The 15,701-nt window shown below is 39.4% G+C and overlaps 1 protein-coding gene across 4 annotated transcripts; it reads right to left on the bottom strand.

Annotated features, from left to right (window-relative positions):
* Nucleotides 1–3,888: 3,888 nt before the first annotated feature.
* On the bottom strand, nucleotides 3,889–13,081 carry atxn7l3b (ataxin 7 like 3b). 4 transcript variants are annotated; one of them, XM_053510873.1, is made up of 8 exons: nucleotides 12,785–13,081; nucleotides 12,135–12,230; nucleotides 11,552–11,684; nucleotides 10,226–10,397; nucleotides 8,818–8,915; nucleotides 6,160–6,218; nucleotides 5,932–5,977; nucleotides 3,889–4,697 (listed from the first exon to the last, which is right to left on the bottom strand). In XM_053510873.1, the coding sequence occupies exons 2-8, from the start codon at nucleotides 12,183–12,185 to the stop codon at nucleotides 4,657–4,659; spliced, it is 600 nt and encodes a 199-aa protein (XP_053366848.1). In that variant the 5' UTR covers nucleotides 12,186–12,230; nucleotides 12,785–13,081; the 3' UTR covers nucleotides 3,889–4,656. The 4 variants fall into 4 exon arrangements, with proteins under 4 accessions (XP_053366848.1, XP_053366849.1, XP_053366850.1 ...); XM_053510874.1 differs by having other exon boundaries at nucleotides 3,889–4,672; nucleotides 12,785–13,080; XM_053510875.1 differs by having other exon boundaries at nucleotides 6,196–6,218; nucleotides 12,785–13,077.
* Nucleotides 13,082–15,701: the final 2,620 nt, after the last annotated feature.

The raw sequence follows: 15,701 nt of genomic DNA, 5'->3' as shown, positions 1-15,701 counted from the left end.
TAGTTAAGGTGACTTACTGATGTCCAATGGTCTCCAGTAAGTGCACTAAAAGTAGCTTCTGACACCTGCCTCACTTTCGCAGCCTTATTCGGTGTCTTACATTTAATGTATTCTTGTAAAAAATAGTTTCCCTTGAAGGCAGCTCAAGCTCACAGCTTTAGTTGTATCCAAACTTTCATCTAAAACCTTTTTATAATGCAATTCAAAACACCTGGTGATGTTTCGTCAGACATCTTATTATCCATGCTACACGTGCCATCATCTCACACACATTATCGCACAAAACTCAGGGTGACATGAGAGCATCAACCATGGTGCTACTACTGACATCTTTACAGGAAACATATTGCTACACATTAATTCAATTAGAGTTTAAAAAAATGGCCTAGATAGCCTTCACCCGCGTGCTACCATAACGTACGTATAGGTTGTGCGTTCCACTCACTGTCACTCCTCACGCTGCTCCAATGATTCGTCAGCCCTTAATTCTGCCGGTCGTATGCGCTGCCTACTGTTACATACAGTGAGGAACGCATTTAACATGCTGAATGTATGGCTTAAAAGTCAATTATGACACTACGTACTGTTACATCCATTGAGGAACACCTGTAACAAGCTCACAGTATGGCATAAAAGCTGATTATGATGCTGCTGGTTGTTACATCCAGTGAGGAACGCTTGTAACAAAAACAAGTACGTCAGGCCGAGCTCATAGCTACTGAACCAGACCCTGGATCAGACCGCAAAGCGTTTTCAGGGATGGAGCATACGACAGGATGTGGCAGTGAGTTGACCGCACACTCCATTTTTGTTTTATCCAGCTGTATTTACTCACTGCAACTTTTAACATCCAAGTGAGAGATATAACACCAACGTAGGAAAAAAAAAAAAGGAAAAAAAAAATCAAAAACAAAGCCCCTAGTTTGGAAAAGATCACCCCCTCTAAAAATGACTTGCTCAATTAGGTGAAGCTAATCACGTTCTCAATAGCACACAAAGCTTTGCAAACTAAACTTTGCAATATTTGCCCACTCTTCTTTAAAGAACTGCTCACGTTACGTTAAATTTGACAATGACCATTTGAGGACTGTAGACTTCAAGCCATTCCACAGATTTTCAATGGGGTTTGCGTCTGGGCTCTGACTAGGCCATGCGAGGACGTTCACCTTTTTCTCCTTCAACCACTGAGTGGTCAGTTTTGATGACTTTGGGTCATTGTCAGGTTGGAAGCTAAACCTTCTTCCCATTGACAACTTTCTGGCAGAGGGCAGCAGATTTACCTCAAGAATTTCATGGTATTTAGCCCCATCCATTTAACGTGACAAGTGCTCCAGTCCCTGCTGTAGAGAAACACCACCATAACAGGATATTACCGCCTCCATTCTTTACTGTAGGAATGGTATTTGGATGGTGAGCTGTATTGGATGTCCACAAGACATATTATTTGGTTTGGTGTTGGAAAAGTGAAATTTTAGTCTATTTGATCATAACACCTTTTACCAAGTGGCCACAGAATCTTCAAGGTGTGTTTTTGCAAAACTCAGTCGATCAGGCTTTTTCTTGCAACCCTCCTATACAAGTCACATTTGTGGAGAATTTTTTGATATTGTTGTCAAATGCACACAATGCCCACTCTTTGTCATAAATTCCCGCAACTGCTTCAGAGTTACTGTAGGCCTCCTGTTAGTCTCTCTGACCAGTTTCCTCCTGGGTCTTTCATCTAGTTTGGAGCGACGTTCTAATCCAAGGAAGGCCTGTGAAATACCAAATACCTTTCACTTCTTAATAATAGACTTAACTGTGCTTCTAGGCAGTGATACATTTTTAGCATCCATTTCCCGACTTGTGCCTGAACAACTCTGAAAAACTGACAGTGCCTTGCCACCCATGGATGATTGTTTGCTTTAGCTGCATTTCCAGGGACTGACATTTATTCTGACCAAGTTCATGGCACTATGCTTTCTTCACCTAAGCATAACTCTGGCTGAATATAAAGAAATGAAAACAAAGGGTTAAAAAATGTTTTCACAATAGTGGAAGGTTCTTGAGAGGTTCATTCGTTCGTTTTTCCTGTAGTATACTGATAATACTGTGGATGGCCAGTAGCCTGTCCCAGGAAACTCAGGACACACACACACCCCTTTATGTGCACAAGCTCACACAAATATTTGCTACAGCAGTCGTTGCTTTCGAACTGCTTTTTTGAACTAATTTATATCAGCTAAAACACCTAGGGGAGGACAGGAGGACACCTACAAACTCAGAGAAGCCAAAGGAACAACAGTAATCACAGTGAAGTGATGTAAAACACATAAAACACAAAAATACAGAGTACAATGGAACATTCTGCATCGAAAGAGACATATACACACAGATTTTTACAGATGTTTACAATGATTATATGAATCAGTGTGAAAGACAGCACTAAGACATTAATTAAGAAATCTTTACTAAATGAACATCAAGTGCTGTGCCGACTTTTACACACATATTGTAGGAAATGCTTTGCCAATTATTGTATATAGTTACTTATCAGCTTTGTACAGATTTTGTTCAGCAAAAAGCAGCAATCTCTCAAGGTCCACTGTACAGGCCTTTTAGCAGCTTAGGAGAAACGACTCGTTTTGGAGCAGACGGAGTCGACACTCATTAAGAAGCTGAATCAAATGATTCACACGAATCACTAAAATGAACCGGAATTTTGGTCACTTTATACTCGAGTGTCGTTAGAAGTTAAATGTTGAATTACTAAACTTTTTTCCCCATAAAACCTGTTTAATATTTCATTATTTATATTCATAATCAATGAATTATATTAAGTTATTAACATGTAAATGAATTTCTTGTTCTTATGCTCATGTGCTACAAATGTACAGTGTCCTATTTTAAACACATAAAAGATATGAAACATGTTTTATACCAACCTGTAATAAAGTTATTAGTTTATGGTAAACATACAGCTAATGAAATTTTTATTAAATGGCCAAAACACAGTATTGGTGCTAATTTTATTATTTTTTTGTTATACATATAATGTGTGTGTGCCAAAGAAGCTCCTTCTGAAGTTTATGCAACATGGAGGTAATCTTGTGTCCCTAAAAATGTCAAGTTGCTAACTTCAGCCGTTTTGGAGAAATGGCCATTTTCAGCGTTATACTGTCTCACTTCAAACAATAATCATTGATACTAAAATTGGTGTTAGCTTCTACAAGCGTATGGACGGGAAAATTGTTGCTTAATTAAAAGCTTAAAAGATAAGAAAAGGAAATAATCTGTAGTGTCCGTAACCATGTCAAATTCATGTTGCAATATCTTAACAATTTTCCATTTTACAATAATACACATTTTCAGGTTTATGTCTTTCCATATGAAATCTAAATTGGCCAAGTTTCATCTAAATGACAGTAAACATCATTGAAAGAAGTTACAGACATAAAAGGGCATGAAATTGTATTGTGTTTCCTTTATCTGATGAAAATTTAAAGGTGTATGCATTTTTACCAAAAACGATGTATCGGGAGACAAGAAACATTATAAAAAATAGTGTTTTATGATCCTTTCTTCTCATTTCATCCTAGGCGAGACGCTTTTTTAGCACCGATACCATGTTTTGGCCGAAAGTCTTTGTATCATCATCAAGTAAAGCAGGAAGTGTGTTTTTGTTGGACGTGCAACAAATAAAAATCAGTCCTGTACCCCGTCATGGCAACACTGGGATCAGGCGCATGGATTTAGGACTGTGATTAGGATTTTGACCGAATCTACTGAATCTATTCCAGCCCAAATCATACGACACTTCTGAGAAAAAAATGTTTGAAACTTTACCAAACGGTCATAAGACACAAACACACGTCGTATCGAGTTGTGTTTATTCTGTGTGTGTGTGTGTGTGTGTGTGTGTGTGTGTGACATGCCTGTAAGCATGTGGCTCATGGCCAGTGTAGCAGCATTTTCCTCAACGAGTCAAATATATGTACAGTTACAACACAGCCAAGACATAATTACTTTACACTGTAAACATCGAGTACACAGAGATAAGGGGAAAAAAACTAATAAAACAACAAGAACAACAATAACAAAAAAATCTGAGAAATGTGGAAATTCATTCATTCTCCAAAGAGGAATACGTGTGTGTTTCAAGTTGCCAGATATTGTTCGTAATAGTCGAGTCTCTGGTACAATTACATGATCAGAATTACTCAAAGCACAAGACAGTTCAGTCTTTCTGCGTCATGGTTCAGCACAAAAACATGTGACTAAAACCGTGAAAAAACAAAACAATAAAAAACAGTGAAATAAGCAGCATTAAGATTGATCTTGATCACGCTTCTTCTCCCGGCCGTTCGTTCCAGCAGGTTCAGGCGGCGAAGTCACATCAGAGCTGCTTCGTTCGCCCGTTTCTGCCCGACGGCGTCCTCGCTGTTCGTTTCGCGGCTACACGATCGACACAAGGACACTGATTCGTTGTGCAAATATTCCAGAAAAAAAAAACAAAAAAACAAAACAGTTGTGTAAACCGAATGAATAGAGATTCGACGCTGATAAGTTTCTCGTTTTCGTCCTTATAGTTGAACCGCTCGGCATCATGGGTAGCTCTCGGTGAGGTCGCTGCTGCGGAAACCGGTCTCCAGGCAACAACTTCACTCCGGACGCTGCTTAGGATCCAGCGAAGCTGAAGGACGAAGACAGATCTTTGGCTTTTAAAGAAAATCCCAATAAACAAACAATAGATTCAATTGACTTTCTGTTATTAATCTGGTCAATGCTAGTAACGAAAGTTTAAACTGTAAATCCATACAGTTGAAGAGATTCTCATTCATTTTTATTTATTCCTTTTTGTGACATTTGATTACTTCATATTAATTATTAAGAAATCGCTAAAATCGTCCTACAATACGTGAAGGGGTTTATCCAATATAGATGAAGCTGGACAATATTTTGACTCAATGTCATTTCTTTTTTCAGTTGGGAAAAAAAACACTAATAACATAAACCCGAGTTGCTGCTCAGTGCAGTGGAGTGAAGAACCTGGCGATGAAAACGTCTTCACAACCAGTAACCTCCAGAGTGTGTGAGGGATTCAGTCGGTAAACATGTGTCAGGATCAGAAAAACAAGACTCTGTGGTGTGAACGGACGACGCGAGAGTCAAATCAACGGGAAAGGACGTCCCCGAGCCCACATCGCGATCTCCACTACAGCGGCTTGACGGTTTGTCAGACAGCGTTTCAGGCGTATTCAGTAGGGGTTTCTGTACCAACTTAGTTTTTTTTTTTTGAGGATGTTGCAGCCACCAGATTTAATCCGGGTGCATATTTTCAACAAATAAAAAAACTGAAACGGTACTATCGAATATTGCGGTTTTGTAGAATTTTCCATAAAGTACAAGGTGCTGATAATTTCTTTTATTAGCCCCAATTTAGAAAAAACATCAAAGATAGATATTTTTTTTAAATATAATTTTTCTTAATATTTCATCTGTTAACAGTACATAAATGTTAGGTTTTATTGCTGCTACTTTGCTTATCCTTATGTTTTAGATTTAAATTCTTCATTTTTTTTATGTGTATCAGCAGGAAACATTCTTATAAGAGCCTATAAGAGCCATGAATATGTAATGATGCAATTTCTAAACTAAATAGCCGATGATTTGTTTTAATAATCGATAAATTACTTCATGACCAAAATAGTTGTCAGTTTAACCATATACAGTTGATGATATTAATAAACGTCGTGGAACGTCTATGAAACACACAGTTCCTGTTCTCACTTATCTGTAAACAAACGTTTCGGAAAAACTTCACAAACTTCACCATTTCTACAATATCACCGACTATTTGCAAATAATAAACCATAGATGCGGTTGATCATGATATCGCTGTGACTCCATCACATGGCTGCCGCGCTCAGTAGCTACACCACAGATACTTACTGTTTTTGTGTTTTAGTGACTTCGATCGTCTCGGTGAGTTTGGATTCTGTTGAGGGGAAAAAGAAAAAAAAAATCAAGACTTGCTTCTCTATAAATTCTCTAAAGCATGATATGAATGTACAGTAGACTAGGGGAAGAAAAAAAAAAGATGCTAGAGAGGCCAACATTTCTTTAGGGTTCTTCTAAAAATTAAGGAATTACAGGCATCACAGAAGCAAGAAAACTTACCAATGGAACAGGACGTTTCAAAGAATGTAAAAATACCTTATCTGCTTTTCTCTTCTTGGCTGAAACGGAAAAAAAGAGCTGGTGTTAAAGACAACTCCATATCATTTCTTTAAACACAAATTTTTTTAAACAAATTGAAATTTAAAGCAATGTTAGAATTGTTCCCCAAACCAGCTAGAGAATATGTTCATGATGAATAAAGTGAGAGACGGATGTGAATCGACAGTCACCTCCCGGTACGGTATCATCACGAGACCTCAGGCTGATGTAATTATGCGTTACTATTATACATGGTTGCGATTCTATCAGTATCATGGTTTTATGAACACCCTGATTCGATATTACATTTCCCCTGATTTTGTTATAATTTTAAACCTTTAAAAAAGTTTAATGAGTAATTAAATGTAGTCTGTCCTTCTAACTTTAGTTTTCTGACGTAAAAACGAAGCGCAGCGTTTGAACAATACAAACTAACTCCAAATATAAGAGTTTAACATTTAACTGAGCAGCGCGTATCTCTGTCATTCCCCAATAATTAGTTCTAAACAAACTTTGCAATTAATTCATTCGTCCCACACCGGATGAAAATGTGTAAATAATTCAGAGTGCGCCTCCTGTAGGACTGTAAAGAAACAGACGTTTTACTGCCTTAAACCGCTGCATAGTTGCACCGCTGCAACCACTCAACAGTGAGCGCGCGGGTTGAACGGCTGCAAGCACATTTAACATACGCGATGTCCGACTAATTAGCGGATTGGCGGTGTTGTGAGACTGGTATAAGTGTGTGTAATGAGTGCGTTCGACATTAATTTGCCCAAAGAGTTTGGAAAAAAAGATGCGACGCTTTTACTGCACGCATTTTTGATAAAGTAATGCCATAAAAAATGTGTTTCTGTCAGTACACAATCATTTATACCTGAGACTGATAGGCTGATCACTGGTCACGGCCAATTACACTAACAACCATGTATAACACATATACATATATACTGTGTCATACTATATACAGTGGGGCAAAAAAGTATATCATAGGCTCATCATAGGTATACCTCAACTATGAGAGACAAAATAAGAAAAAAAAAATTCAGAAAATCACATTGTAGGATTTTTAATGAATTAATTGGTAAATTCCTCTGTAAAATAAGTATTCGGTCACCTACAAACAAGCAAGATTTCTGGCCCTCACAGACTGTAACTGCTTCTTTAAGAGGCTCCTCTGTCCTCCACTCGTTACCTGTATTAATGGCATCTGTTATCACTATAAAAGACACCTGTCCACAACCTTAAACAGTCACACTCCAAACACCACTATGGCCACGACCAAAGAGCTGTCAAAGGACACCAGAAACAAAATTGTAGACCTGCACCAGGCTGGGAAGACTGAATCTGCAATAGGTAAGCAGCTTGGTGTGAAGAAATCAACTGTGGGAGCAATTATTAGAAAATGAAAGACTTATAAGACCACTGATAATCTCCCTCGATCTGGGGCTCCACGCAAGTTCTCACCCCATGGGGTCAAAAAGATCACAAGAACTGTGAGCAAAAATCCCAGAACCACATGGGGGGGACCTAGTGAATGACCTGCAGAGAGCTGGGACCAAAGTAACAAAGGCTACCATCAGTAACCCACTGCGCCGCCAGGGACTCAAATCCTGCAGTGCCAGACGTGTCCCCCTGCTTAAGCCAGTACATGTCCAGGCCCGTCTGAAGTTTGCTAGAGAGCATTTGGATGATCCAGAAGAGGATTGGAAGAATGTCATATGGGCAGATGAAACCAAAATAGAACTTTTTGGTAAAAACTCTAAAGTTGCATCCAAAGAACACCATACCTACTGTGAAGCATGGGGGTGGAAACATCATGCTTTGGGGCTGTTTTTCTGCAAAGGGACCAGGACGACTGATCCGTGTAAAGGAAAGAATGAACAGGGCCATGTATCGTGAGATTTTAAGTGAAAACCTCCTTCCATCAGAAAGGGCATTAAAGATGAAACACGGCTGGGTCTTTCAGCATGACAATGATCCCAAACACACCGTCCAGGTAACGAAAGAGTGGCTTCGTAAGAAGCATTTAAAGGTCCTGGAGTGGCCTAGCCAGTCTTTAGATCTCAACCCCAGGGAAAATCTTTGGAGGAAGTTAAAAGTCTGTGTTGGCCAGTGACAGCCCCAAAACATCACTGCTCTAGAGGAGATCTGCATAGAGGAACGGGCCAAAATACCAGGAACAGTGTGTGAAAACCTTCTGAAGACTTACAGAAAACGTTTGACCTCCGTCAATGCTAACAAAGGGGATATAACAAAGTATTGAGATAAAATTTTGTTATTGAGCAAATACTTATTTTCCAACATAATTTGCAAATAAAATGTGATATTCTGGATTTTTTTCTTATTTTGTCTCTCATCGTTGAGGTATACCTATGATGAAAATTACAGGCCTCTCTCATCTTTTTAACTGAGAGAACTCGCACAATTGGTGGCTGACTAAATACTTTTTTGCCCCACTGGATATATTTGGAGAACCGTAATTCATAACTGAATCAATTTTCTCCCCATCTTTAAAACTAGCCAGTGAAGAGAACATTTAGGACATTTTTTTATAGCAGAGTAGCTTAAATTTGTAGTAGTTTTCTGTAATGAATAAGCTAATTCCCTGACACTCACCTTTCTTTTCTGCCCCATAGGACCAGTCGTTGTCATTAACGTCATCGTTGTCCTCCTGATCGCTCTCGGATTTGTTTGTGTTGTTGCCGCTGGCTATCCTGCGCGGTGGACGAGAGGAAATGTCAGAAACGTGCTTTGATAGCGACACTCTTAGCCTGTAAGCTATCCCACTAATCACCCTTAGCTGCTTTACAAGTGCGTTCCAGAAAGAGCGGGAAAAGAGCGAGGATGATGAGCCAGTCCGGTGAGACGGTGTTCGCCAATACTTAAAGCTAGAAATTCAATTAATATGTTTATTATATATATTTAAAAAAAATAAAAGATCTGATATGTTTATTTACAAAGCTAAAATATTCAATCCAGGTGATCGCCAGCTCTCCCCAGTCACATGGCCGCTAGCAGATGAGAAGCGTGAAGGCTAACAAAAATTTCCTCTGAGCAACGTGAAGCGAGGCTCTAACTTTTTCAACTGACGTGCCACACACACTTACAAGCAGTACCCCCCCCCCCCCCAACCACACACACGAGCTTAGAGGGGACTATGATTAGCTAGCATCACTGTAAATGAGAGGTGCTAGAGTTACCCCCTTCCCCCCCACCATTCCTTTGTGCCTCAGAAGGAATTCAAAATCTTAATCTGCACATAAGTGGTAAGATAAGGTTTTTCTTTCATGCCACTAGGGGGCTCTCCACACGTTGGGTTAAACATTTCTTGCATAAACCAAATGGCTGATTTATACAGCATTACAGATTTGACCACAGATGGGTAAAGGGCAGACTAAACCAACCAGTTTTGAAAAAAGCAATAAGACAAAAAAAAAAAAAAAAAGCGGATTTGATTCCGTAAAATATGCTATTTGCTATTCCTTTTTCTTTCTTTTTTTTTTTTTTAAATCCAAATTAAAAGAGAACAAAGCTATTAGTGTTAAAAACAAGTTTGTTGCAACCAAAGCCAATTGTTACGCAAAATTTTGTTTAGCTTTTGATTACACAGTTGACATCTGAAAGAAAAAATAATAATTTGCACCAATTGAAAAATATACAATTTTGACATAGAATTCTGATCCTTTCTTTTGGTTTACCACAGACTAATCACAAAATTTAATACATTTATTAAAAGAATTGATGTCTATCTTGAATTGTTATATTCTTCTGTATCAGTAATGTTGCTTATTTCGTGCCTAAAGCTAATCTATCAAATAAACAAAATCAATAATTTGTTTTTGAATATGCTAATTTATTGGAAATCCTTTTGGGTTTTTCTGTCTAAAACCTTCTTATCTGAGAATGGTGATGGAACTACTACTGCATCTCAAATAAACCTTGTGTGTGTGTGTGTGTGGACAAAAAAAAAAAAAAAACTAAAACATTCTATCAAACTGTCTCATCCTGTGCTGCGGTGCTGGACCTGCGGTTGGCGATGCGGCTGCTGTTGCGCCCCATGCCCAGGCACTTCTCCAGGTGAGGGGCGAACCGCGAGGCTGCGATGCTCCGGCTGCAGTTGGGACACACACACTCCTTATTCTTCCACTGATTATATACCTGGCCGAAGATGTCCACTCCGGGCTGGTCCACGATTTCTGTCAAAGAAATAATAAAACTCAGTAAGTTAACACTTAGTTAAATTATTTTAGGATGAGATTAGTGCTTTTTTTTTTTTATCACTGATCATGTGAAAAAGTGTAAAGGTGTGCTCTCAGAGCTGCCAGCACGGCACAAACCGAACAGTGACACCAAGCAACAGGGAGAAAGCATGAAGACAAAAGTACTTATCGAGTTTAGAGACCCAAGTTCACCTAGACGCAAGTCGAGTGTCCGCACTAAACCAGGACTAATTCACTGGACATGAATTGGGAAGTGAATTTTCAGAAAGGATAATAAAACACCATCATGCATAATACAGAACGCTTCTTATCTCTCCATCTATGATTTTTTTGTAAACTTGCATACACATTTATATTTTTATCAGGTAAAAAAAACACATTTGGACATAAACCTGAAAAAGTGTATTATTTTAAAATGCAAAAGATATTGCACCATGAATTTGACCTGGTTACGGACACTACAGATTTTGGGCTTTTTAAGATTTTACCAAAAAAAAAAAAAAAACTATTTAAGCCAAAACAGGTCATATACTTCTAAAAGCTCAACCAATTTTAGTATCCATACACATGAAATGTAAATAATTAGTATTTTAAATGATTATTGATTGAAGTGAGACAGTCCACAGTGGAAACGGCAAAGATGGGGATGCGTGGGCGTGGCCTATCTGACTTCCTGTTATTATTTAAAGTAGCTGAAATGTAAAACCCAGAAACTCAATGTATGCTGCGTGTAAGCCTTCGTACTGCCTTCAGCTAGCAAACTGTACAACTGAAGTCATGGTCAATCTGTGCTTTATGTTTCTACGCACTATCCCCGTACGCGATTAACGACAGAATATAACGACATCATGCTTCTTATGAACTGTTTTCTCATCCTTTTTTTTTTCCTTTCTCGAAAGTTAAACAATTGAACGTAGGAAGTTTCGAGTGGAGGAACTGAACAGACATCACACCACAAGCACTATAGGATGAAAGGCATTGTTTTGTTTTCAGCCACTTCCTGTATCTGGACAGCATTGGGGGTGGGGGACAAAAACCAAAAAGGAAACGCTATACATTGATTCACGATTCCAAAAGGACTCCGCCTTCACGTTTTAATCAGTTTTATGCATTTACTGATCGTCACGTACCGAAGTCCTTCGTGCTCTCTTGGTCCGTGTCATCCAGGAAGAAGTAGCCTTGCTTGACGGCCCGGTGAACCTCGAAGCAAAGCCCCAGACATGCGTCCTCCACCAGGTCGGAGAGGATCTCCTGAGCGATGCCCTGCAGTAAAAAACAAAACAAAAAAACACACAGCAATGTACCGACCGTCACAACAACCACGGCACGTTCAGATACGATTCGTGATGTCATAAATGATCACTGGCAGGATCTGAGGTCGATAATTCATAAGCGAAGCATAAATGAGTGTTTGGAATGTTTGTGATGCCTCAAACACTTGACCCCTGACTTCCTGTCTGAAAAGGAAACGTGTCAGGATAACGAATCGACTTGCTCTGAGAAGCCTTGGCGTGAATCGTATGACATCATCTCGACTTTCTTTAACGTGATGAGAACTCATCAGGCTCCTGCGTCTTCTTCGCAGGTGTTTGTGTGTGCGTGTGTGTGTGCGCGCGCTCTCTTCGGAAGGGAGTCAAACTTGGCGTCCAGTGGAACGTCACACTCTGTTATGCGAGCAAAACAAGTGGGTGTAACACACACACACACACACACCTCCATTTTGCTGTTGTCCATGCCGGACAGGGCCGTCTCCTCCATTTTCATTGGCGAAGACTACAGGAGGAGGCGTCTACATGCTGGAGCACAGGGCTGTCGGATGCGCGCACACACACACACACACACACCATTAGAAAGCAGTGTTCTTTATAACAACATGATGATTATGATATAAACCTGTGAAAATACACAGGCTTCTCTATTCTGTGTACTGAATTATAATATAGGAGAAGAATTAAGCCTTTTAGATGTTCAAGATAAACAAACAAACATTCTCTCACACACACACACATACACTTCTTAGGACAGACAGAACAAACAAACAAGACAGAAGTGTTATGTCTATTGTCAAGTCTTATGTGTGTAAAGATCTAACACACACACACTGCAGACCAACCCAGCTTAAGAGCCGCCACCAACACACACACACACACACACACACAAATGCAGTCGTTTAAAGCAAACACAAGCAAAAAAAAAAAACATTTACAACAAACATGGACTTTTATCTTTTCTTTGATCTTCAGGATCAAAAGCTGACCGCAATGTACACACACACACACAGAGAGAGAGAAAGCGCGTTTCATTGTCGCCCCTTTCAGCTTTCTCTCTCTCGTGTGTGTGTGTGTGTGTGTGTGTTGTGTTACCTTCTGCAGAAAGGCCGCCTTTTATTCGGAGCCCTGCTGCCGCCGCTCATCTGCCCGGGATCGACCCTGTAAATCCTAAACCCCAGACACACTCGAGCCCTCACACACACTGCCGCTCTCACACACACACACACTCGGCTCGAGCGCAGTTATTCACGCATTGATCCTGGACTCAGGTTTAAACAGCGACAGGAGTGTGCTCTCTCTCCCCCATTCTCCCCCGCGCTCAGGCCTGAGCAATCGATCCGCTGCTGCTGCTGCTGCTGGAGGGAGGTGGGGCATAAAGTGGGCGGGGCCAAGACGCTACTTTGTAACCCGTGCTGGAACGCCTCACAGAGCTGGCGCACGCGCAAATTGTACGAGTCGCCGCGTCAGGAATGACGTAATACGTCCAGTTCTCTAGCGAAGGCGAGATGGAGCTTGACGAAGCCTGGCAGCCTTCCAGCCTAAGAGCTTGTTCCTCGAGGATTCATGTGCACACAACCCCCTCTGCTGGTCAAGGAAGGTAAGACAAGCACATGCGCTCGTCGTCATTTTAGCGGGATGTGATCCTCTCCCAGTTTGGGTTTGGGAAGTCTCCACTTTCAGGGAGCATTTCTTTAGTTTCCAAATAGGAAATGTAATTGGAAAGTGATAGGTTTCCCTCCTTACTTTTTAGTCTTAAAAAAAAGATTTTATTTGTAATTATTTTCCATCACTTGGAATATGAAAGGAAAAAAGGCAAGAATTTTGCTGGAATAATAAGAGATATTGGTTTATTAGAAGAGGAATAAAGAAACACATTTGTATTTCTAATTACTTGTTTATTTTAATTATTGTGTTAATTGTGATTTTTTTTTTCAGAAAGATTTTCACTGTTTCCTTTTTGTCCGAGCTATTTGCACCTGTTTTACACAGAAATCACCACAAGCCAAAAAATCACCTGACATCTAAAATGAAGATAACATTTAATATATATATATATATATATATATTACCTTGCTATGTACAGTACTATTAACTATTGTGTGTTGCATTTATGAAATCAATGAACTGCTACAGAGAAAACTCATTTTTATTTCTGCATGCGAACAAAAAAAAAAAAATTATGTCCGAAAAAAGGACGCCGGTTTAAAGATTCCATATGTGTTATTCAATTCAATTTTATTTGTATAGCGCTTTTAACAATTGGTATTGTCCCAAAGCAGCTTTACACAATCAAAAGAATTATTTTAAGTTTGTATGGAATGTGATTGTGAATCAAACTGGTCAGATTGTCCCTGGTGAGCAAGCCGAGGGTGACAGTGGCAAGGAAAAACTCCCTGAGATGGTAATAGGTAGGAACATTGAGAGGAACCAGACTCAACAGGGAACCCATCCTCATCTGGGTAAAACAGAGAGCAGGAATTGATCTGCAGTCATACTGTGTGTTAGGTGTGTTAGGCAGTTCAGCTATAACAGTTGATGTTAATTGATGTTAATATGGAGTCCAGGTAGTTACTGGAGACTCTTGTAGGAAATTACAGTCCTGAACTATTGAGCAACTGCAGCCAAGTCAAGTCCTCAGAGAAACAGCTGTTAACACCAGTCGAGGCCAGAACCGTCTTCATGGTAGAGTGAAACCGTCCCCAGACACCGGACTCATCCCAAAGACACACACGGGGCATCCATGTGACTAATGTGTGCCGTGTTTATTTAAATTTGTTGATGCTTTTATGAATGTATATTTAGTTTTTTTTCTGTTTGTTTGTTTTTAATTTTTAATGGCATGGGAATAATAAATAATCATTGGTGATCAGTGATTAGTTGTTGTGGTGAAATTACTCACCAAATAGTATAATTAGTTAGGTTCATTTAAGGTCCTTTACAGAAAAGTCACACGAATAATAACATGATGAAATTTACAGTTTCGTGAAAAAGTATTTGCCCCTGTAGGTGCGGGAAAGGTTAGACATTTATTTTGAAATGATAGTTTCCTGTTTGTCTACCTCACTGTGGCCTAGGTGCTTAAATATCTGGTAGTTTTTACTGTGTGCAGGAAGGGGGTGGGTAGCTAGAGCGCTCACTTTCTGTTGACCGTTTTGATCGTTTTTTGATCCTTTGCCTAGATTTATATTGCTTTGCTGTCTATTTTACGCTTTACTGTTATCATTTGCTTTAATACTTTCATAGTCGTAAATAAAACTTCTTTGTTTATGCATCAAAACGCGTCACGGACTTACTCTACTACTCAGCCTCTTAGCGGATATTGGACACCGCTACAGCCCCCCCTTTTTTTTTACGTTTAAACAATTCAGATCATCAAACAAATTGTAGTATTACTCAATGATAATCAGAGTAAATACAAAATTAAGTTTTTAAATTATGTTCTTTATTCATTATAAAGCTGTCCAAACATTCCTGGCTCTATGTGAAAAAGTAATTGCCCTCTAATCCTAATAACTGATGGTGCCACCCTTCGAGTTAATAACTGCAGTCTAGTATTTGTTTGTTTTAATTCCGTTTTCAAACATAAATTGCCTGTTTAGGGATCTCATTTGGATTTAAGTCCAAAACCTTTATTTTTTTGAGCCACGCACAGGTGGACTTGCTGATGTGTTTTGGATTGTTGTCCTGCTGCATGCATAGATGTCTGTCAAATGGAGTGAAGGAACACAGAGACACATTGACTCAAGCAACAGGAACTCAGCCATACTTTGTGCCTGGACAGATGGTAATGGATAATGCTTCTCTTATACAGTGGTGTGAAAAACTATTTGCCCCCTTCCTGATTTCTTATTCTTTTGCATGTTTGTCACACAAAATGTTTCTGATCATCAAACACATTTAACTATTAGTCAAAGATAACACAAGTAAACACAAAATGCAGTTTTGTGATGGTTTTTATTATTTAGGGAGAAAAAAAATCCAAACCTACATGGCCCTGTGTGAAAAATTA

The sequence above is a fragment of the Clarias gariepinus genome, chromosome 14 (assembly GCF_024256425.1).
Source record: "Clarias gariepinus isolate MV-2021 ecotype Netherlands chromosome 14, CGAR_prim_01v2, whole genome shotgun sequence".
In the NCBI taxonomy this organism is placed as follows: domain Eukaryota; kingdom Metazoa; phylum Chordata; class Actinopteri; order Siluriformes; family Clariidae; genus Clarias; species Clarias gariepinus.
The sequence above is the reverse complement of the archived record's forward strand: the minus strand, read 5'-3'. Positions and strand labels throughout refer to the sequence as shown.

Coding starts and splice junctions, on each gene's coding strand:
- atxn7l3b (XM_053510873.1), bottom strand. CDS start 12,185: ATGAAAATGGAGGAGACGGCCCTGTCCGGCATGGACAACAGCAAAATG. Junction 10,398..11,551: donor AGAGAGCACGAAGGACTTCG/GTACGTGACGAT, acceptor TTTCTTTGACAG/AAATCGTGGACCAGCCCGGA. Junction 6,219..8,817: donor CTATGGGGCAGAAAAGAAAG/GTGAGTGTCAGG, acceptor TTTCCGTTTCAG/CCAAGAAGAGAAAAGCAGAT.